The sequence below is a fragment of the Squalius cephalus genome (genome assembly GCF_949319135.1).
Source record: "Squalius cephalus genome assembly, chromosome: 20".
Lineage (NCBI taxonomy): Eukaryota > Metazoa > Chordata > Actinopteri > Cypriniformes > Leuciscidae > Squalius > Squalius cephalus.
This window is the reverse complement of record NC_137141.1, coordinates 32,284,831-32,309,467: the sequence shown is the minus strand read 5'-3', so window position 1 is coordinate 32,309,467 and position 24,637 is coordinate 32,284,831. Positions and strand designations below refer to the sequence as shown.

Sequence of the window (24,637 nt, the reverse complement as noted above, 5' to 3'; positions counted from 1 at the left end):
AATGGCGAGTTTACACGCTAAGACCAAAGATTCAGCTGTGCTGGCTTGCATTAATGCAGGTCTGAAGTCTGAGAGTTTGCTCAGAGACACATGGAGTCAGAATGCTCTTTTTGATGTTTCATGTAGTTCTATCACTCCCTCACAGCAGATGTGAGATACTTGTGATAGTGTCTTACCATAATGGCCTCTTAACAACAATCACATGCAAACTATTGGTTTAGTGATGCTCCTATTGTTGATACCCCAAGTATTATGTTTGGCACGCATCTCATGGACAATTTTAATAGGAATTTCCATAGGCTTACAGTGAAGGATGGACAATATCTAGAGACCAGAGTCTCATGAACAGAAGATCATAGGGTGAGCTCTATTGACTTTTCTATTATTGGGAATTATCAGGCAACCGCATAGCAATGAGCTACAAACCATTCAAAACACCTCAAAGCAACTGCTGTGCAAGCAACCAAAATACGTGCATCATGTAGGCAAACACACACACACACACACACACACACACACACACACACACACACACACACACACACACACACACACACACACACACACACACACACACCTGGTCAAAAGTTATAATTAAGCAATTTTTGTTGTTGTTGAAAGAACAAAGAAGTCTCTTATACTCACCAAGGCTTGATCAAAAATACAGTACAAATATTGTGAAATATTAAAATTATTTAAAATAATTTTAATATATTTTAAATGTAATTTATTACAGTGTTGGCAAAGCTGTCACATGATCCTTCCGAAATCATTTTAATATGCCGATTTTGTGCTCAAGAAACATTTCTTTTTATCATCAATGTTGAAAACAGTTTTTGCTGCTTAATATTTGGTAACACTTTACAATAAGGCTTTATTGGTTAACATGAACCAAGAACGAATACTTCTACAACATTTATTAATCTTAGAACATGTTAATTTCAACATTTACTAATACATTATTAAAATCAAAAGTTTGTATTTGTTCACATTAGTTAATGATCTGAACTAACATGAGCAAACATTGAACAGTTGTATTTTTCTTAACTAATGTTACCAAAGATTAATAAATACAGTAACAAATGCACTGCTCATTAGTTAATTTGAATTAATACATTAACTAATGTTAACAAATTAGACCTTATTGTAAAGTGTTACCAATATTTTTGTAGAAACTGTGATACACTACCATTCAAAAGTGTATTTTTTAAATAAAAGAAATTAATACTTTTATTCAGAAATTATGCATTAAATGTATTAAAAAGTGACAGTAAAGACTTTTATATTACAATTTATAACGACTTCGCTATCTGTGATTTGGATCAAATAAATGTAGCCTTGGTGAGAATAAGAGACATCTTTCAAAAACATAAAAACAAAAACGTTATTCCATTACTCCAAATATTTGACCCTTACTGTACAGACCATATAATGAGCCCGACAAATGATTTTCACTGGATTAAAAACAGCACTGGTTAATCAGGTTTAATAGGTGAAATTATGGGCACTTTGTTGCATATTATAATGGAGATTTTAAAATTGCTTCAACAAGCAAGCACTAATTGTGGGATTAAAGCGAAACACTTTACAGGGCAAGAGTGGGTGTAATGGGTGTGCACTGGGTTCAGTGGTCTGAGCTAGGTTAAAAATGTTTTTTTGTTCACCTCTGGTAATTAAGTGTGACTACTGTCATGGAATTATGAGGCAATACACATACGCAAATAAGACGAAATCAACAAAGATGCTGGATTAAGAAAAAAAGATTAAGTTTAAAACCAAGTAATACTAAATGTATATGTATAACCTGTCTTTAATACTGTGGTAATCAATAAAGATAGAAATAGTCAATATATTAGTCAAGGTAATTGAGTGTAATTACAACAATCATGGGCTATTAAAACATTAAAAGCATATAGATAGGTGTGAATAACAAAAGCATAATGCATGTAGATGTTATGCTTAATTCTAGAAGTATGATCACCTGGCATTTCACTTGGTCTTGTGATGGCAGGCTGCCAATGCATGCTTTCTACACATTTCTATGATTTTGCAACCACAAACACCCACTTGTGACACACACCGGATGTGTAAAAGTCAAGTCAGCAAAAATGCTGTTCCTTTCCTGTATTACGGGTAAGGTTTTTGACACACCACCCAAGGATGGACTGCTAAGACAAATCCTTTCTATAGAATGTGCTAAAACACACACAAAAATTCTGGTTTCTCTTAAATGTAAAATCTCTGTTATAATTTATTCGCCCTCTGTATGCCTTTCTGTCTCTTTCATCGAACACAAAAAGAGATATTTAGAAAAACGTCCTGCCTTTTCCCCCCATTTAACAAAAGCATTGGGCTATCAAGTTTCAAAAAGGACTAAACTCAACATAAAAGTCCATATGAGTGGGGTTGGGAATCGAAAATCGATTTCATTTTTTGGAGTCTATTACTTCAGGCCAGGCATCAGATACTCTATATAAAATAAAAATTTAGATTCCTCTTATCGATTTCTTTGTGTGCATTTTAATATGACTTTAAACCGTTCAAGCGCAAGAAGACCCGCTTGCTGTGCGCAAAGAAAAAAGTGATTTTAATGTGATTTTAAACCATTCAAGCACAAGAAGACTCAAGCTGTTTTCTGTGCTGTGCACACAAAAACTACTAAACTGAGTTCTCTTCCGCGTCTTTTTGCACTTGAACGGACAAATTCACACACAAAAAAATATCAAAATATCCTCATAAACAGAGTCGGTTATGTTTTAAGTGAACGTAAAGGGTCGACAGAGAAAACGCATGTGTAACCGTATACTGGATCCGTGCAGCTCTTAAAGTGACAGCAGCCTAATATTCCTTCGGCCGTCTCTATAATAACGTCAATCAAACAACAAAAGACAAAGAGAAAATTCACTCGCTGTTCTTAACTGAACAACTTTGAGTAATTATATTTCTAATGTATATTTAATTTATAAAGTGCAGTGTTATTTTACATTTGATTACAGTACCTGGATAGCTGAAAATCATAAAACACAGTTTGTTTCAATCGTATCTTTGTTCAGTTGTATTTATTTGTGCAATTTCTAATTTATCTTTTTAATTACGGAGTGTTTACTTGTCTTTTGGAATCAAAATGAGGAATTAATAAGAATCAGAACTGATAGTTAATCAGAATAGTTAAAATTGAAATACTCAACCTTACATGAGTCCAATGGTAAATGACTTAAACTTCTCTGTTTATGTTCCATGGAGCAAAAAGTATACAAGTTTGAGACAACAAGTAAATGACTATAATGATGCATAGCCTGGTGAAACTGAAGTTCGTTTTCCAGCTCTTTTCAGAGCGATGGACTTTGTAGAGTCTTCATTGGCCAAAATCTTTACTTATTTACTTGGCTTCCATGCCAACAGACTGCTCAGATCCATTGTCTTTCCAACCAATTTGACTCTTGTTTGTGAACTTCTCCTCTGACATTTTATTTTGATCCTCAGGCCCAGCCCAACCTATAATTTGGACTCTTAAACAGCAGCCTGATTGTTTGTCGGAGTGATGGGCTTAGCTGCTCTTTTCAGTGCTTCATCGCCTGTTGCATTAAAGATCTTCAAACCAGCAATTATCTGTCTTTTTTCTTGCTCACTCTTTTTTTTTTTTTTTTTTTTTTTTTACTCATTACACTCTGAATAAAAGTGATGCTAATGTCAAGGGGATCTCAGCTGAACATGCGGCGGTGGCATTCTCAAAGGTTCAGACTTCAGACTGAGTTTTTACAGAGATTTTGCTACAGCTTTATTGCTATGAAAAGGCACAGAGGGTGAACATTATGAATGTCAGGAGAAAGAAAAAGCAAGCCATTATTGACGCATACTGGGCCAAAGATTATATACATTATGCACATATACATGAGCTGGATTTGTACATTTTTTTGAAGGAAATAAAAGTTAGGCTCGTCAATTCAAAATCACCACTACACTGTAAACCTGGATACGTTAACAAAACTTTTTAAGTTTAAGAAAAGTTTAAATAAGCAGAATTTATTTTTATTTTGTACCAAGACATTTTAATTTCTCTTAACATTAAATATTTGAGTAAGCTTTCATTCATTCATTTAAGATTATCATATAATTTCAACAAAAACTTGGAAACTTGGCTAGCTTTACTAGATAATTTAACTATCTAATTCTAAAATCCCAGCCCAGGTTCAGTTAAATTTAAGTTTGTCTAAATTAAAAGAAACAAATTAATTAAACTCAAAACAATGAAACAATTCATGTTACTTAGAATGTGTCAGTTTTGTGAACTCAAAAACTACTCAAACCAATTAAATATTTTGAGCATTAGGGTTTACAGTGAGGTGTTTTGGGGTGTTTTTTTGCTCTTAATTGATATGCTGGTCCCTTCTTACTGAGATTATTTACATGTCAGTAATGAGGGATTCATATACTGGTCAAAAGTTTGGAATCACATATTTTTTAACTGAAAGTAGTCTAATGCTAAGCAAGGCTGTATTTATTGATAAAAAATACAGTGAAAACAGTAATATTGAAAAACAGTAATTTAAAAGAACTGTTTTGTGTGAATATATTTTAAAATGCAATTTATTCCTGTGATTGCACTGAATATTATAGCTCACAATATTAATGTTTTTACTGTATTTTTGATCAAATAAATGCAGCCTTGCTGAGCATATATATACATATATATATACCATATCTCTGGCTGTATAGAGTGCTGCAAAACAGTAGACACAGCTCATTAATCTGAACACAGAGATCAAAAAGCCCTATAGAGATCGGTGTTGGACAGCTTATTTCCTCTCTTACAGATGTTTGCTGTGGCACAGCTCTGGTTTCTGATGGCCAAGCGATGGTGGAGAAACAGGAGGAACCTGCAATTACTTCAAAGCTTTTAAGATTCCTTGGGCCTGAGTCAGTGTTTACTGTTGGAGCGCTCAATCCGCCTGCAAATTACGACTACTGGCATTGGCATGAAATGTTCTACAGTCACGCACAGAGCAGGGAGTGTCTCAAACGGGCACAGTGTGCCATATAGAAGAATCCGCTTTGATCACACAGGTGCACGGTGTAATGTCTAGATCTCTTGCTTGTTTTTCGTTCTCTATGAGTAGTCGTAAAAAATATTATTTGGCAGCTATATTGTGTTATTTGGCAACTTGAAAGAAAAGCTGTGTAAAACATGGATATGATTGGGATGTTGTTTAAGTAAACATTTGGATATGATTTCAGAGTTCCCACAGACATTTATGGTATGACACTTTTGATTTAAATACTTACAAACAAACTCTGACTGAAACAGAGTGCAATCGTGGAAGATTGTGTAGATCATTGAGATTGTGATTGGTTGAAGAAAGACATTTCAAGTTTTTGATTAGATTTCTATCAGGTTTGTTGAGAGCTTTACAGTTCCAATTCATGTTTCCATGTTCTTTTCTGAATGACAGTGTGTTTTACACAAAGAAACTTGATTTACTGACTTATTCCCTACACATAATTAACTGAAACACCAACAATACAGTAAAAAATCTGTGAAATTTACAGTAAAAAACGGGCAGCTGTGGTTGCCAGAAACTGTACAAAAATGATTAGAGAGAAAAAAAAAAACTAAGAAGAAACAGTTATTTCAACGAAAATAAATCTAATGAGAAGTGTCATGCAGGGAATTCTGGGAATGTCAATTTACGTTTTTTCACTGTAAATTATACAATGACTTGTTTTTTTTCACTTCCAAAAGCTGTACATTTAACAGTATTTTACTGTAAAATTACATTAAATGAAAGTTTAGATCTATTACAGTTATTCACCGTATATAGTAAGGAAACTTACTGGGAACCAATTAACAGGTTTTTACTGTTGCATTTTTACAATGTCTTTTACCGTCTTTTGTCTTTTACCGTTAAATCACAATTACTTTTTTCAGTTGGTGTAGACATGAAAAGAAAGCACACAAGGCAATGGAGAGAGGCAGCTTGTCTGTTGGGCAGTTAATTATACACTGAATGTCATCTTAAAGAAGGGTGTTGAAGTCATAGCCATTGATGTCATATCCACAGTCTCCAACATAACATTCTTGTCAGATCCATTACTGCATGTTTGCACAGTAAAAGTAAACGTGGATTTTTTTTTTTTTTTTGGGGAGAAAAAAAAGTGAGTGAGTGGACATGGAGTGCCAATGAGATTATGAGTGTTCTGGAGGTATTATGGCATTTCATTCCTGTCATCACATTACTCAACACGCTGTGTTGGGCAAACAGTTCTCCAGAAACATTGCAGCCACACAAAGAGAAAAACTTGTTCTACGCACACTATCTCAAAGCAAAGAGGAACTTTTCAAAACAGTCTCTGCTTATGTGCTTATCGCCCCAATTCTCTCATTCCAAATAGAGGATAATCCCAGGTATATTCAGTAAATGGCAATATTTTTAACAACATCATCTTGGCAGAAATGAAGTTCTTGACGTGACCTCGTCAGTCAGCTTGACATATCCCAACAGCGGTGCTAATACATGAGAGGATAGAGACTCCACATGCAGCGCAGAACAGATAAACAAACAAGCAGCCAAAAGCTCTGTGCTGCCGCTGGCATAAAGCTGAACGGTGGGTGTAGGCCACTGTTAAAGGGGCTTTATGTCACTCTGCACTCTCCTAATCTGAGCTTTGCTGGAGCGGGGAGAGCCGTTTCAGAGACGTCAGGTGCTCAGATTGATACGCCTCTGAGAGATCACTGACGGGATGTGGGCACTCAACAACCTGCTTCATGAGTCTCAGACAGAACGTGAGAGAAAGATCCAGAAATAAATGTCAAAATGTCTAACAGCTTCAGCAAGTCATTTGTCTGTGTCCACATGGGCAGTGGAAATGCTGTGTGGCATCGTACAATCACAGGTAATCTATTTGATGTTTAATATACGGCTATGTGGAAACAATGAGATTTCACTGTGGTTGAGGCTACCGAGTGCCAGAGAAATAGAAAGCAATTATGGCAGAGAGAAACGTAGCTTTTACTGCTTGTCACTTTAAACAGCTGGTGTAGGAGTTTGTCTTTAAATGGCACTGGCATTAATACAAAAATGAAAAAAATGTAACTCAAGTATGTGATTCATTTGCATTATTTATTTGGTATGTGTTAAATGCTATTAGTTACTGTGGCGGGAGGAGCAAATGACAGACACAGTGGGAGTGGTGCCAGGCCTCGGAGAGGCATTTATTAAAGTAAATAAACATAAAAAATCCAAAAAATGGGGGAAATAAAGTGTTAAAACAACAGGAGATCTGGTGACCTCGTCATGCCAGGGAATCGTGAAGGATGGGTAGTGAAGAGATGGGATGGGTCCAGGTAAGGGGGCGGTGTCCGGCGGTCACAAGGGCTTCTCTCTCTTCGCATCGCGGCTTGTCCTCTCTAGGCCCCGACAACTGAGGGGAATAGCGGCCCGGCGTCCTAGCCCATCAGCGGCGTCACGCATGTTTCTCCATTCCGGACCGCGGGTCCGGCAACTCACATATTGGGCGGCGCTGGAATCCCTCCACGCTCTCTTCCTGGACCCACGAGGACACCAGTGTGCATGCACATGGAAGAGACCGGTCTCTCAAGGAGAGGCGCGCTCAGCATTTAACAGCGGCGGCCGCCACACGCCGCCATTTCTCATCTTCAGCGCCTCTCCTCTTCAATCACACCACTCCAGTCGGGAACCTGGCGAAGGGCGGCGAGTTAAGGGACGGGGTGGCGCTGATTACTAGGGAGAGGCAGTCGATCCGTGTACATTACATACAATATATTTGACAATAATTTAACTATTTTTGGTATTATCAGCATTAGCTGATAACTCTGTTCACACGGTTAGTCAATTTGTTGTGTTTCAGTGCATCCCTAATCAAAACTACCAAAACTAACCACTCGTTACAACCGAGGTCTGCAGAAGGGCATTTCTGAACGCAAAACACCTCGAACCTTGAAGCAGACGAGCTACAGCAGCAGAAGACACACCAGTTGCCAATTCCTTCAGCTAAGAACCGGAAACTGACGCTACATTTCGCACGGGCTCACAAAAATCGGACAATAGAAGATTAGAAATACGTTGCATGGTCTGCTACGACAATCAGATGGTAGGGTCAGAATTTCTTATAAACAACATGAAATTATGGATCCATCCTTCTGTGTATCAACGGTTCAGGCTGCTGGTGGTGTAATGGAGTGAGGGATATTTTATTGGCATACTTTGGGCCAATAGAGTACCAATAGAGCGTCATTTAGGGTGTGTTCACACTTGTAGTTCGGTTCGCTTGGTTTGTTTGGTCCGGACCAAAAAATAAATAAATGTAGTCCTGGTCTGCTTAGCATTCAGATTGGCATTTATATCACCAAACCAAAAGATACCAAACCTAAAGGCATAGGGATATGTTCACAACCTGATTGGTCGGCTTTTATGACGTATATTTCACAACGGAACTTACCGAACATCCAAAACAATGCTGTGTTCTGGGCTAAATGTGCTTGTTGAATGTGCGTAGCTACATATAATAGTATTTTGTCCAGCTGAGAACTCGTGAAGAGCTTATAAAATGTGTAAAGGAGTCAAAACAGCAGCAGGAATCCCTCCGTCACTCACACAAACAAAGATCTGCTGTTAGGAGATGTGGTTCTGACGCCTGTACTGAACTGTGATGGGCAAACTCGTGACTATGACGAGAGAAAAAAAACAAAACAATATGCATGACCATTCTGTCCTTTTTAGTGTCTCATCTTCTAGTTTTTGGTTCGTTTACAAGTCTTTGATCTGTGTTGCGTTCATATTTCATTCGAACCGCACCAGAGTTTGTTTGGAAGTGAATCTCGGCCCTCTTGTTTGGTGTCACCAGGGTTCCGATGGCACTAACAGAGCAATTGCACCAGGGTTCGTTTTAATCCAACCAAACATGCCAAGTGTGAACACATCCTTAAACACCATAGTCTACCTGAGTATTGTTGCTGACCATGTCCATTGTGACCACAGTGTACCATCTTCTGCAGGATTACGCACCATGTCACAATACTCAAACGGCCTCCACAGTCACCAGATCTCAGTCCAATATAGCAGCTTTGGGATGTGGTGGAACGGGAGATTCACATCATGGATGAGCAGCCAAAAAATCTGGAGCAACTGCGTGATGATATCATGTCAATATGGACCAAAGTCTCAGAGGAATGTTTCCAGCACGTTGTTGAATCTATGCCATGAAGAATTAAGGCAGTTCTGAATGCAAAAGGGGGTCCAACCGGGTACTAGCAAGGTGTACCTAATAAAGTGGCCAGTGAGTGTATACAGTCAAACCAAAAATTATTCAGACACCAGATATAATTCTTGATATTTTTTTACTAGTGTAAAGCTGCTTTGAAACAATCTATGTTGTTAAAAGCGCTGTATAAATAAAGGTGACTTGACTTGACTTGACTAGTGGGTGCAAGACACTATTGTTTGGTAATTTGTTGACCTAAATTGGTATTATCTAATTGTGTACTTAAATTTAACAGCTGACAGCTATTCAACCTAATTCATTTGTGAGACAGTCTAACAGAAGTATGGCCAAAACCAGTGAAATATCAACTGTATTGTGAGTGAGTATTCAGTAAACCAGTGAGTATTTTATTTCCATTTTCTAAACTATAGCGAATAAACTGTGATATGTGCGAAATGTTGAAGGTGTCTGAATAAATCTTGGTTTGACTGTATATATGGTATCAGATATAGCTAATCATGTGTTTTTCATGACAAAAAGCACAGTATACAGGTGAAACTCGAAAAATTAGAATATCGTGCAAAAGTTCATTTATTTCAGTAATTCAACTTAAAAGGTGAAACTAATATATTATATAGATTCATTACATGCAAAGTGAGATATTTCAAGCCTTTATTTGTTATAATTTTGATGATTATGGATTACAGCTTATGAAAACACCAAATTCAAAAGCTCAGATATTTTTAAAATTTTCATAAGCTGTAAGCCATAATCATCAAAATTATAACAAATAAAGTAATATGAAATATCTCACTTTTGCATGTAATGAGTCTATATAATATATTAGTTTCACCTTTTCTATTCTTTTAAGTTGAATTACTGAAATAAATTAACTTTTTCAAGATATTCAAATTTTTCGAGTTTCACCTGTATGTACACAACAGAGAGGCTAACAAATTTCAACCATATGCTTGAGTTATGACTCTAACAAAAAAAAAAAAAAAAAATACAATAAAAAAATAAATACAAAGCCTTGCCTTGATTTCCATGTCAGATGTCTTACACTCCAGCATCTCAGTGCTTGACATGCAAAAGAAAGTGAGTCAATTAAATTCAGAGCCCTTATAACAGCACGCCGCAGATGAATCATAAAACCCCACGACACGAGTACGTCTGATGTTAGTCGGCCAGCACAGTTCTTACAATTTCACAATGTGACTAAGTACTAAGAGAGAACAGTAACACTACTCTCTTACATATTAATTGTTGCTAAATCAATCAATTCCACTATTAAAGGCTGGCGAAATCAAATGTCTCAAGTTATATAAGGGTGTTGAGAAGAGGTTCTTAATCTTACAGGTGATTTCACACCAGAGCTTCTGCTGTGATTCGGTTTGTTGTCAGATGCCATTCATCGTGTGGGTGTGAAAACACTAAACTGCACTACACACAGTCCACTTAAAGAAGTTGTCCGGCGTACAATTCCTATAACAGTTAGCATCTTTGCACGCTCCGAGTCCGGTCACAGTTATAATGCATGTCACAAAGCAGCTTTTCTCCAAAATAAAATGCCTTCGGAGAGCAGACAATCTTCACATCTCTTACAATAAATCCAAGAGTTTAACGTAAGATCTAGTCAATGAACCTTTCCTGGATCTAAAGGCCAACCGGAACAAGATTGGCAGGATGGCAACTCATGTCATGAAACTGTAATAGACACTGCACATATCAGTGGCTCTTAAAGGGATAGTTCACCCAAAAATGAAAATTCTGTCATCATTTACTCTCCCTCAAGTTGTTCCAAACCTGTATGACTTTCTTTCTTCTGCTGAACACAAAAAAAGATATTTTGAAGAAAGTCGGTAACCAAACGACTGATGGACCCCATTGACTTCCATAGTAGGAAAAAAAAAATACTATGGATGTCAATGGGGACCAGCAACTGTTTAATTACCAACCTTCTTTAAAATATCTTCTTTTGTGTTTAGCAGAAGAAAGGAAATCATACAGGTTTGGAACAACTTGAGGGAGAGTAAATGATGACAGAATTTTCATTTTTGGGTGAACTAACCCTTTAACTGGTACTGATTTAGGACTCAAGATTATCAAATCATACAATTAATTATATGTAAAAAAAAAAAAAAAATTTTAATCAAATACTAAAATGTATTTCTATGAAGTGCAAAGGCCCAATAACATGCAATATGATTAACATACATAGACAGGAACACTGACAACTTTATAAATGATAAAGTAAACAACAGAAAGAAGTGTGATTTACAATGTGATTTACATTTTCTTTTACCTTCAATAGTTCTGTTCATGATTTTATTTTATTTTTTATGGAAGAGGGCACAACATGCCAACTTTCCATGTGGGAATGTGGTTCATTTTTACCAAATGAAAGATGAATTTTGGTCAAAATTCTGTACTATACATAGAGTTTTACAGGATGCCTAGTTTTTGAAGTCAACAATATATGTCTCATAGAATAACAGTTACAAGTTACATAGCAGAAAAAAAGTTAATTTGTGTAATAATGCTTTTGTCGTGCAATATCCAAAGAGTCGGTACCTCAACATGAAAACTGCATGCACGCCAACGGAAACACTAAATTCCTTGGTGCTCCACCTTAAATTAAAGCACCACACATTTAGTTCTCAAGGTTTTAACGTCCGAGCCACACCTGAATAAATCCAATGCCGGCCTAAATGTTAATAATGTACAACGCCCTTTATTCGGACAGCAACCTTTGGAATAAACACATATTTCCAGATCGCACTGTGGTACATAACGTGCTGTTGAGCTCTGATGCAAATACGATAGGACAGTGTAAAATAGCATAATTTTCTATTTAGGCAGCAATAATCTGTCCATTGGAAAAATAGGTCAGTGGAAGGGAAAGATGAAAGATAAGCAGTGACAATGTCTATGATTAAAACGAGTGACAGCCCATATAAATACAAAAACATCTTCACTTACAGGTTTATTTTTTAAATTACACTCTATGCTGCCCATGAGAAGCACATATTAAAGATACAGAGAACAATCTTGGGAATTTGTACCTATGACAGAGTATGTGACGTCAATCAGTGCCCGTGTCGAGAAAATTCATGGTCTAATTCAATGTGTGCTTAATGCAGCGGGGGGTTTCTACGGCACTGACGTTAAAACGATTCATTAAACCTCAACCCTTCAATCATGTCTTTCTCCTTTCTTTCTGTTTTACACCCACTCTCCATTTCTCTTGGAGACGGTCAATCCATATCCCAGTTTAAAATCAAACCACGCCCGGGGCTGTCGAACAAAACTCCATGACAGTTTTTATTAACGTCTCACCTAAGGATCTTGATCTTGAATGCCATTCATGTGACATGCACAAGAGAAAAGCAAATTAGTAAGGAACATTTCTCCTGCTATGTTTAATTTGCTTTAATTGAAATAATAATCAAGATTTAAATTGGCACAGACAGCCTTGAAATTAATTGTTGCATAAGAGTTTAATGATGATGAGGTTACATTTCTTACAATCGTTCATCTTTTCCTTTTTAAAGGGAAACCACATCTCACTTCATATGCAAAAGGTTTGACAGACATGTCTTAAGATCTCACTGAATGACTGAATGAAAGAATGAGAATAAGAGAATAAGGGAAGAGAGCATTAAAATGAGGGTGTCTCCTGCATAAATAAGGCTGGGGAACAGAAGAGAGGAGAAAGGCACAGACCTCGAGGCCTCTGGCGACTGCCGCCACTGATGTTAAGAGCGCACTTAAATCAAGACTGAAAAGTACTCACAACATAATTAGAGTAAAACTAATTGGCCAACTATTTAAGTTGAAGTGGCATGAGGAAGGGCAGGGAGGCTGATGAATGTGATGTGGCCGTCTGGACGTACAGTAGAGTGCGGATGTACTAGAAAAAAGAAACCAAGAATCAGTGCACTCATAAAGTCTCTCCTTTAAAGTGAGACTGAGCATTTTCCACAAAAACGGAAAAATGCAATAATATGGACGAGGCAAAATATTTTGATGACAAAGCAAGGATTTCTTTTTTTTTTCTTCATTCTTGGTCATTTTTTTTTCTTTCTTCACTCAATAAACAAACTCAATGTCCAGTAAGATTTGTTTTTGAGTTCTCAGAACTAGATGGAAATTGTCTAAATGAAAATTGTTATGTTTAATCTTTATCTACCTTAAACTTTTCTTGTATCACTATTATTTATATTATATATTGCCATTACAGTGAATTTATCTATATTACTATGTTAAAGAGAGTGAAATGTGGGTGTAGCTTGGGGGGATTGGCTCTAGTGACTGAAATATTTTTTTAAAATATATATAATTTTTTATATCAAAAGTAAATATGAACAATGTATTTTGATACCTTTTAAATTGTTATTTTGTAAAGGAATTAATAAATCCAATCAAACTAACGCCTTCATCTAATCTCATTTGCATAAGAAGTTAATCACGTGATAAATCTGTATCTTTATGGTATACTGCTTGCCAGTTGTGTGGCATAAATTGGATATTCTGCGGGGGTTTTTTTTTACAACGTCCACTAACTTTGACAACCAAATTTGCTGAAAACTGATTTGCTTAATAAAAGCCTACTTTGAGATTGTGTTGAAGAACATGCACTCATTTCAACGTGCTAAGTTTTACAGAGCAAAATTAGAGGTAATATGTGTGCAAAATCTGATTGCCATGTCAATCTCACGCGCTTGCTGCTGATCTATCATAAAATCACTTGAATATGGTACACAAAGAGTTACGTTTTTGTAGGTTTACTATAGAGAAGCAAAAATGTGTTTAAAAATGTGACAGCCCAAATCAACTGGCTCGGTTTGGCACCCCCAAGCTCAAATGTCAAGACACACGCAAGTGTCGTTTCAGATGGGTTGCATTTTGCACGTGAATAACTGGAATGCTTTTTTATTTCACTCTTGACATGAACAAACATGTCATCTTCGATTTGTTTTGCTCTTTCATTTAATTCCTGGTGTGAATAGGCCCGTCGTCAGTGATCCGTTTTGCTTTTCATTTCACTCGCTGGAGACATTGTTTTTGAACTGGATTTTAAATTAAATGTGTTAATGTAGGCATAACATAAAAAGTTGCAATTACAAGATTTGCTGCTTTTCAGTAAGTGCTCCTTGGGAGATGTTAAAACCATGACAGAAGCAGGCCTCCTTGTTTAACTCTTTCATATTTCATTCAAGCGATCAGTAATTTCACTATTTTGACTATTCAACAGCAACCGATTGGCCCTTTATCAGCAGCCAAAAAGCAACTTGTACACGTGACTCGCCGGAGTTGTCTAAAATAATCAACGGCGGTGGTTGTGGTCTCCCTGAGGGCCAACGGCACAATCCTCCTCCTCACCCGTTGCACAGGAAGCCAGGTCTCGGCTAGCGGCCCGTACGGCTCCAGTGAAGTGAGACTGATCAGGCTTGTCACGAACACAGAGCCTCAGCTTGCTTCACCGATGGCTGCGCAAACTAGGACAGCTGACATTTAGAGCTTAACGGGTATCATGCTAAACAGAGCCAACAAAAGAGCAGTGAACGGTGCTCAGTCCAAGCCTACTGGATTGATCTGTCTGAGGTCAGAGCTGATCCTGACCTCCCTGGGGCCCTAAGGCCGTGTGTCCACCAAAGCGTTTTTTTCACGCGGCTGGCGTATTTTTTCAATTGTTTTCAATGGGAGTGCCGCGGTTTTAAAACGGCATGAGCGTAACGAGGCGCTGAGCGTCTTTTTCACGCTGCAGCGCTGAGCGTTCGCCGTTTATTACAGGTCGCCGAGAGTTGAAGAATGCTCAACTTTGGGTAAAACGCAGCGCTCATCACTGTCACTTTTTACCCAACCGTCCAATCACAGTGGAGGAGGGGCGGGACTAATACCACACCGACCAACCGCCACATTCTGCTTGTACAACGTCAACAGATGACGACAAGCATAATAACTGAACAAAATCATTTAAAACAAGAACCAGAGAAAATACATTACATTGTATCGACATTTTAATATAGAATCAACACAGAAACAAAATATGTGTGAAATGAGATACTAGTAACACTTTCGCAGATATTCCGTATCATAACAAGCAAGGTGTCTCAACTGAAAAAAACGCAACGCTGGCAAAACGCTCTCAAGCGCCCATAGCTAGGCGTTTTCAGCAGAGCGGACACATAAGCAAAATTCTGCACTCTTACCTGACCCATGAGCCTTGTAAACCATTTGCCATTGCCACACAGTCACACCTGACACCCCAGTGCTCCCACTACACTACAATCCTCCCTCCGTTAACTAGTACTAATGAAAATATAACTCCTGATATCAGAAATAGACATTGTTACTAGAAAAAGTACACTCTACTTTTATTAAATTAATAAATCCAATCAAACTAACGCCTTCATCTAATCTCATTTGCATAAGAAGTTAATCACGTGATAAATCTGTATCTTTATGGTATACTGCTTGCCAGTTGTGTGGCATAAATTGGATATTCTGCGGGGTTTTTTTACAACGTCCACTAACTTTGACAACCAAATTTGCTGAAAACTGATTTGCTTAATAAAAGCCTACTTTGAGATCGTGTTGAAGAACATGCACTCATTTCAACGTGCTAAGTTTTACAGAGCAAAATTAGAAGTAATATATGTGCAAAATCTGATTGCCATGTCAATCTCACGCGCTTGCTGCTGATCTATCATAAAATCACTTGAATATGGTACACAAAGAGTTACGTTTTTGTAGGTTTACTATAGAGAAGCAAAAATGTGTTTAAAAATGTGACAGCCCAAATCAACTGGCTCGGTAGGTTTTTGTAGGTAGATATTCTTTAGGTAGCTCGGTAGATATTCTTAATATCAAGAATTCACATTTTAAATAGTACAAATTTAATTATTGTTATCAAAAATGCATCCTGTGAATGAATAAAAGCTAAAATGGCTTGCCATAGCATGTCACTGTGTTGACAGTGGGTAGCACGCCGAAGGGTACGCGTGCTACACACAGCCTACGACAGAGCTACGGCGTGAGTTCGACGCAGAAGTATAAATTGGGCTTAACGTGCGACGCAGTTATCTTTTCCGAGCTGCAGTTTATGAACAAACACCATTGCCCTTTGTCGTTTATCAAAGGTAATAAATAGTTGTATTTCACTCTCACTTTTTTTTGTCAGTCACAGAACAGACTGTCAGACAGACTAGAGAGAGATGCACATCAACTTAACTTTACTGTTCTTTGCTGACATCAAACTTGGAGAGGAGAGAACACATCTCTGCCTGATTTCCCGCAATTCACTCTCATGGTGTTTTTCGTGACCAGAAGGATAGTTCTGCTTAATTTTCTCATCGATGTTGTAAACTTTGATTGACACACTTTGACACGAGGGGGAGGCGGGGCCTTGAGTAATTTGCAGGGCCCTACGCAACTTGCGTAGTGTGTGTACAGGCCTGATCGGCTCTGCCTGAGGTACAGTACTGGCGTTTTGTTCTAAAGCCTGAAATGAGCTTGAATTCTGATAATCATCGGCTTTTAAACATGAAACGTTTTTGCAAGGGTTAGGGCTCCCACTTCGACCTCCCTAAGTCAATCCAAAAGAAGACAGACAAGACATCAGTTGCAGGTCTTTCTGTCCTCACCAGGAAAAAAAACTACTGATGCCTGGATTACTTCACAGTGCCAATGTCCTCTATTTCTCTCCACCATTGCAGACTGCTCTCATGACAAGTCCTCGATGCCCCGAAGTACACAAGTGGATTTGGGAAGGTAAACATGTCCAGCCTACTAAGATAAAACCAGTGAGATGGCACACTCCAGGCAAATATCATGGTACATGACACCATTCCTCCCGGTGACTTCATGGCCTCGCTGCGCTGTAGCAGAGGGCAAAGGCAAACCTGGAGAGGAGAGGACGTCATTGGAGATTTGATGAAGATTAGAAGAGTCAAAATGCCATCTACCAGCAACTTAGAGGAGTGAAAAAAAGGCTGTGATGTTTGCTGACTTTCAAACATCTTGTAATGGAAGGTATTGGACAGGAAGAAAGAGATAGGACCCCTAAACCAGAGATCTTTGAGCAGGTGCAAATTCAACTAGATTGTCTTTTCTCCATTGTTAACAAGCATCTCCACCTTTATTGTGAGAGACAGTGATATGATATTATATACTATTAATATATAATATCACTTATGATTTTGCTCTCAAGTTAGGATAGCATTGCCAAGCGAAACTCAATTACCACATTTACATGGAACATTTTCACATTACGGTCCATATACCGGTTAAGCCAGAACTGTCCAATCATGGAAGGCCTAGAGAGTCTGGCTCCACCCTGCCCCAACACACTTGCCTGGAAGTTTCCAGTAATCCTGACGACCTTGATTAGCTGGTTCAAGTGTTTAATTATGATTGGAGCAAAACTCTACAGGATTGAACACCCCTGGGTTAAGCCTTTATTCAAAGGGTTTTCTTGTGAAATCTCCTTTTGGCTCCAGTTCCTTAGATAGTTTGACCTTCTACAACTTCCTTGGTCTTGTAGTAGGCAAAATTACTTTAATTTGGACATGTGCAGATATAAATCAATCTTCTGTTAGAGCGCCTGCACACTAAAGTACTTTCTCAACATGCAACCATAACTTTGATCAATGAGAATTTCAGACTGGTGGCTCCAGTCAAATGCAGTTTTCTCTAGTATGCAAGCCATCGCAGAGGACATTCTGAGTAAGTTGTTTATATGAGCCAAAATTCTGATCAATATAGGTACATTCATTCTGTGCTTCTTGGATTTATAGTAACCATTATCTTAAAGACCTCAATATCTCTTCCCGATATACTAGTTCATCATTCTTCACTTGGGTCAAACAGAAGTTTGAAATAGCTGAGTAATAGTATAATGTTTGTGAACATTCCAGCACAGCTCAAGATGTTGGGAGCAGTGTATAAATGAGTAATTAAATATATGCTGCGAGCTATGTTCTCAGAAATGCAACAAACACACAACAATAATGACAGCGGTGAGATAAAAGCAGTTAAGAAAATATCTGATCATAGAGATGCGAATATGTTTAAACCACTCTGCAATTGGCCAAAGTATTTATGATTTTACTCATGTATGACCTTGAAAAGTGAAGAGGAGAACCTGAAACGATTCCCATGTCAAAGAGCACATCCTTAAGTAACCCTCATGGACCAATGGCAATTTAAAGTATAAATGATTTAAAGTCTCGTCGGGCATTAACCCTTACTTATTCACTAAGACAACAACACACTTCAGCAACAACATATGGATTTAATTTTCTGTAAATTTTGTGTTAATTGTCCAGTGAATCCCATTGACTTTTTCTGGCTACTTTTTGATGCCATTCAGGCAAATTTAGGTGCTGATTTAAAAAAAATGTTTCCATTGTACAGATGTACACTCAACTGGCCTTTCACAAGCGCCTCTAAATCTGGATGTGAATTGTTTCTGTAGAAAATGGTCAGTGCATGAAGCCAACTATGACAAATCACGACTACAAAAGTTGTCATCCTACAAAGGAAAACTCCTAAATCAAGGCACTGATGGAATTTTTTTTAAATAAAACCAAGGATCTTGCATTATGGAGACCACAAGGTCTTTATAATGAATATATATATATATATATATATATATATATATATATATATATATATATATATATATATATATGAAGAGTTCAGATGCAAAAGCCTCTAAGTGCCATCTGAAATTTTCTTCTAGAATGATCATTTTTATCAAGCTCGTATATTTAAGTTCAATAATTTCACTTAAATGGCAATGCAAATTACCTATTAATTGTCATTTAAGTGAAATCACTTAACTTAAATATACAAGCTTTATAAAAATGATCATTCTAGAAAAAAATTTCAGATGGCACTTAGAGGCTTTTGCATCTGAACTCTTCATATATACCCTCATTTTATAAGAAATCATAATTATAGTTGGACATTGTATATGTAGGCAGGGAAACATTTTCCAGCACAAATTTACTCTGATTAATGATCGTTAAAAAAAAAAAAAAAAAAATCCCTACATAATGAGCATAACATATTTGAACCTGCTAATATCAAGACAACAGTTTCACAGAAACCTGGAAACCAAATGAAACTGAAATCTGTTTAAGAGGCCTGACATATTTTTGCAGTATAATTTGGTGCAGCTAGTGGCGAGAAAATATTTGAGAATTCGGTGAGAGATATTTGAGCATTTCTGTAGCTCAAGCAGTGCAACAAGATCATGTGTTTGATTCCCGAGGAATGCATGAACTGATAAACTGTATACCTTGAATGCAATGCAAGTCACTTTGGATAAAAGCATCTGGCAAATGCATAAATGTTAAATGTAAATGAAATAATACACTGCAACAGTAAGTGTACGTACAACACTCCTTTGAACCAGATGAAAAGCTACAATAATACATTTTGATTTCATATTATATATCTGGGTCTTGATATGTCAAGCTTCATGACAGATTAGCTGGGATCAATGACCCCGGTGACCTCAGAGAACGAGGCTGACCTGTAGCTCAAGTGAGTTTCAGTGCAGTATGGTCCACTGGGAGTGAACTGTACATGTCTATGCGTGAGTGTAGTGTACTACTGAGGGACTGAATGGTGAGACGGTGATGCTGATGAAGGCTGCTGTTTTCCGTATGTTTACCATCATTTCAGCTCTCTTGGGGAGGACAAACATGGCTCAGACTGGGAAAGGCCATAGAGCAAAGGCCTCCCGAGGCCGTACACGCCCTCTCACGCACACATGCCCACTAACATACACAAACATACACATGCTAGTGCAGCAGAGACGGGCAAATAGAAAAGAAAAAAACCAAGGGGAGGGAGGGCAAGACACGGGGTGACTGGAAGGGGAGGCGAGGGAGAGAGAGAGAGAGAGAGAGAGAGAGAGAGAGAGAGAGAGAGAGAGAGAGAGAGAGAGAGAGAGAGAGAGAGAGAGAGAGAGGGCCTGCAGACACAACACAGCTCAGAGTTGATTGGGAGTGACAGGCTGCTGATTAGTCAACTCGCAGCCTACACACACGCACAAACAAGAGCAGAGAAATGAGCGACCTATTCTTACATGCACTTTTTTCTAATGCAACGTTTGGTGGAGATAAACATCCTTTCTCCAAACAAATCAAAGATACAGGGGCTTATGTGCTATCAGAGAGTGAGTATTGATGGATGTGACCTACCTTGAGAAGATAGATGGGAATGTTGCTAAAATCCACAGGGAGTTTGAGGAGGAATCGAGCAGAAAACTCCCCCGTCTAGAAGAAGAAGAAAAAAACACATGAAGAGCATCAAATAGTGAACACACACACACACACACACACACACACACACACACATACATTCTGTAACATTCCTCACACAGTAACCAACTTGTTATAGGAATCATTTATCCATAATGAAAATTCTGTCTTTTTTTTTTTCTCATTGTCAATTTGTCCCAAACCCATTTTGACTATATTTCTGGCATAAAATACTAAAGCTCAGAAATTCTGAAAAAATCACACTAATTGCTCTTTTCCATCATATTAAAATGAATGGGGACTGAGGCTTTCAAGCTTCATGATGATGTAAAAGCCGCACAAAAGACATCCATACAGTTGTGTTAGCCCTTCGATGGACTGGCCATTCGTCCGCTCCAGGCTGCGGCCCATGATGCTGGAATAGACTGCAACTCTACATACGACAAGCGGCTTGGAAAATTGATGGGTGGATGGATGGAAGACATAAGGTGCATCCCAATTTGTGTACTTGTGCACTATTCTATGCCATTTTGTAGTATAAATAGTGTAATCCGTTCACACTAAAAATTCCAAATAGAAAAAGTACACTTTAAATATCCAGATGATGCACTTAATTAACTGAAAAAAAAACAAAACAAAGTGTGTAATGTTGAACACTTCATGCACTCAACTGTCCCAGATTTAATCATGTAGCAGAGGGGGAGGGGCTAACAGACTGCGATGTTGAATGGCAAAATAACCGTATAAAATTCATACAAGGTTGAATACATAGTGCATAGTGAGGGACGCAACTATAGACATTCCTAGTCTCATGGGCACAGTTTTTCTAAAGTCATAAGATTCAAAAGTAAAAATTTAAATCAGTATTCACTGATAATCTGCATCTCCACCTCCAAATGTCCGTGACAAGAACCATATCAGTACGATTTGTGAATTTTTTCAGTGAATATTGCCTTGAATTTCTATTTGTCACACAAAGCTATTGTATGACTTCAGAAATATTCCCTTCAACGACACGTTTCATTGATTTGTATGTCCCTTTCAAGGTGGTGTGTGTGTGTGTTTCGGGGTGGTTGGGTGGGTGTCCTCATAGCAGCTGGTGCTCCAGGGAACCTACTGTAATCCGTCCCTACCAAGGGCTATCAGCAAAAGCTGTAAACAATAATTTTCCTGCTATGTTATCAAATACTGTGCTGATGCATTGGTCAAGCGCCACTATTGTCAAGGTACAATTTTGATTCCATTTAAAATGGAGGTGAGGTACATATTAGGCAACACATGTGAGAGAGTAATGCCCTGCTCCCTTCAGAGTGCTCACTTCAAATTCTCATCAAATGCTCTCTAAAGTAAGTAGGCCATAGTCACATTCACTTTCGAACGTAATTCGCAGCATGACTCCTTGTTTACATTCATACAATCTACCTAACTTGGGTTACATAATTTTAAGATGAGGATTACACAAAAGTTTCCTAATCACAGTCTGTTATCCCACAGACCACAATTCACCACATCCCTTTAAAGACTGAAGCCCATGAAGCAACACACTCACGCCCATAGCCAACACACAGCACTCTTCCCAAAAACACGACCATATTACGGAACCCTGTCCATTTGTGAGGGAGTGTGTGTTCGTTTTTGACCCGTTGTGCAATTCGCTTTGCTCTTCACCAAGAACCCACTGCCCTGTGTGTGCATCATCGAGGCCCACACCATAGTCTGTGCTTTTAACAGCACAACACATACATAAGGTTGTCGGTTCAAACCCTAAATGGGATGAACGATTACCAGTCACCGCTGTGAAGTATATCCCTGTAATAAGAGAACTCTGAAGTAGCACTGTATAAAAGTGTCAGCTAATTAAAAAATGAGCACTGTTAATTACAGAATTGCAAAGGTGGACTTTAAAATTAGGAGGAAATGAAGCAGAGAATTATTACCACTTCAGTCAATTAGTTCATGAAATTTCATTAGGAGGAGGTCAGTTTAACTGAAGTGAAGCCAAGCGATTCAGTGCTCCAAGTATATGCTTTATATATATGCTTCCAAATATATGCTTTGGTATATATACCATATTATATATACTGTATTTGTATTTGGAATTTGATAGATGCAAAAAAAAGATGTTCAAAACAAACAAATAAGTCTGGCATCAGTAAAACATTATGTAACATGACATTGCATAAATAAGTCCTATTAAATCGCTATATTTAATACAATTGTCTATAGTGAAAGTGTTATATTTTGATTAATTTGGCATTATGTTTATCACATGGACTGGCAATCTGTCCATAGTGATTTGTTCCTTGCCTTTGGCCCGAGATGCCGGGATAGGCTCCAGAATCCCCTTGACCCTACATAGGATAAGCAGTTTGAAGAATGTATGGATGTATGGATGTATGGATGGATGGATGGATGGATGGATGTATGGATGTATGGATGGATGTATGGATGTATGGATGGATGTATGGATGGATGTTTATAACGATCTCACTGAATGGAAACATCGGGCTAGTGTGTAAATGTGAATCTATGAGGTGATGCAGGACGGTTACCCAGCTGTTCTTGCGTCCGGCGTAGATCTCCATACTGCGTCCATAGTTAGGGTCGTCCAGCAGGCTGTCGTATTCGAAGAGCAGACGGGAACTGTCGTGCAGCCGCTGGCACTGGTACTGATGGTACTGCTGTAACAGCTCTTTCACCAGCTGCAGGAGACACTCCGGTTTACCCGCATCCCACGACACCAAGTGCTGCCAGAGGAGACAAAACCAAAGAAAGAGAGTGGGAGTCAGCATTTTATCACACAGAACAAGTGTAGACAGGAAAACAGAAACATCTAGCACTTTTCAGTCAACTTTCAAAGTTTTCTGTGTGCACAAACCTATAAAGTGAATATTAATAGCTTGTTAAAGGTTAACAAGAAAAGGCATTTGCCACTCATTTTATTTATGTAATATGGTATATTTCAGAGAGAAATTTTGTTGCATTATGGCAAAAAGAAAATATATATATTTTTTTTATAAAAATCGGGTTAGGAGTTGAAGATTGAAGGTGTTATTTAGATTGTAAAAAGTGGGGGTATAATATCTGAATGGATGCAAATTGTAAAAATCTTTTGCAATTGTGTCAGGAGAATCCGTGTTAGATATAGAGCCGGGTCGCTAAAGACCCGTAAATGTAATGATGATTGGTGGAACATTCATGCATTTAAGGGAAAACGTCTTTCCTATTGTAAAGTATATATGAGTGAAATAGCTTCTCCACTAGGAAAATATGAAGGGTGACACAATCATTTCTATGATTTTATTAAAGAGTATAAGGGCAATTTTCTTAAAATAACGATGTGCACGGATAAATAATTTATAATAAAAACTCTAACATTCCATAAAAAATAAGAATTGTTCATTTTGATTTCATGGCAACTTTAAACAAGCAGTTCAGAATATCCAAACTCCTGAGGGAAATAACCCGAACACAAGTGCAATGTTTATGGCATATAACAGAGTTATACTCTCAGAGTTACTAGAACCTTAAACTATATGAACCATGAAGTTATCAAAAACCATCATTGAATGACTCATTGTGAAACAGATATAATACAAGGATGTTTTATAAGGAACAGACATTAAATACAGACTGTATGCTTAGACTGCAAAATAACTTTTAGAGATAAGGAGAAAACAAAAGAATGCGGCAACTAAATGCAGGTGGTAGTTTCTAATGTGCTGAGCCTGGGTCTTTTGGTGGTTTCCACCCTTTTGCAACCCCCTCACAACAATCTTGAGGCGAATGGCAACACCACAGGATATCCTGCACCAGCGAGTGTGCTTTAATCTCCAGATTCTACGTATCCCAAGTCCGGACGCCAGAAGACGAAGGATTCCAGCACCGTTTCTTGCCGAGGCATTCTAACAATGTGCCTCAAAGCATGGGAAATTAAGGCACTAAAAAGGAGGAAACACTGTTCTCGCACAGTTTTCAGATAAGACAGCACAAGACCTTGAGTCTGTGCCATATGTTTAATGCATGCAGGTAACAATGGTTTGGTAAGAAAACTCGATTTTTGAAGGTTCAGACGGCAACCAACAGCAGGCTATTTCCAGTCTCTCTTACTGCAAACACTCTGCTATTAGGGAAAGGAG

The 24,637-nt window shown here is 38.0% G+C and overlaps 2 protein-coding genes across 2 annotated transcripts in view; both read right to left on the bottom strand.

The window, feature by feature from the left end:
• Window positions 1-24,637, bottom strand: part of mocs1 (molybdenum cofactor synthesis 1) — a 153,164-nt gene that overhangs the window by 82,969 nt on the left and 45,558 nt on the right. The gene's annotated exons all lie outside the window — the stretch shown is intronic.
• Window positions 1-24,637, bottom strand: part of babam2 (BRISC and BRCA1 A complex member 2) — a 98,001-nt gene that overhangs the window by 33,222 nt on the left and 40,142 nt on the right. The window contains exons 5-6 of the mRNA XM_079852569.1: window positions 23,051-23,245; window positions 20,439-20,513 (exon numbers count right to left, since the gene is read on the bottom strand). Coding sequence (XP_079708695.1) covers window positions 20,439-20,513; window positions 23,051-23,245 — 270 coding nt within the window. The remainder of the gene's footprint in view (window positions 1-20,438; window positions 20,514-23,050; window positions 23,246-24,637) is intronic.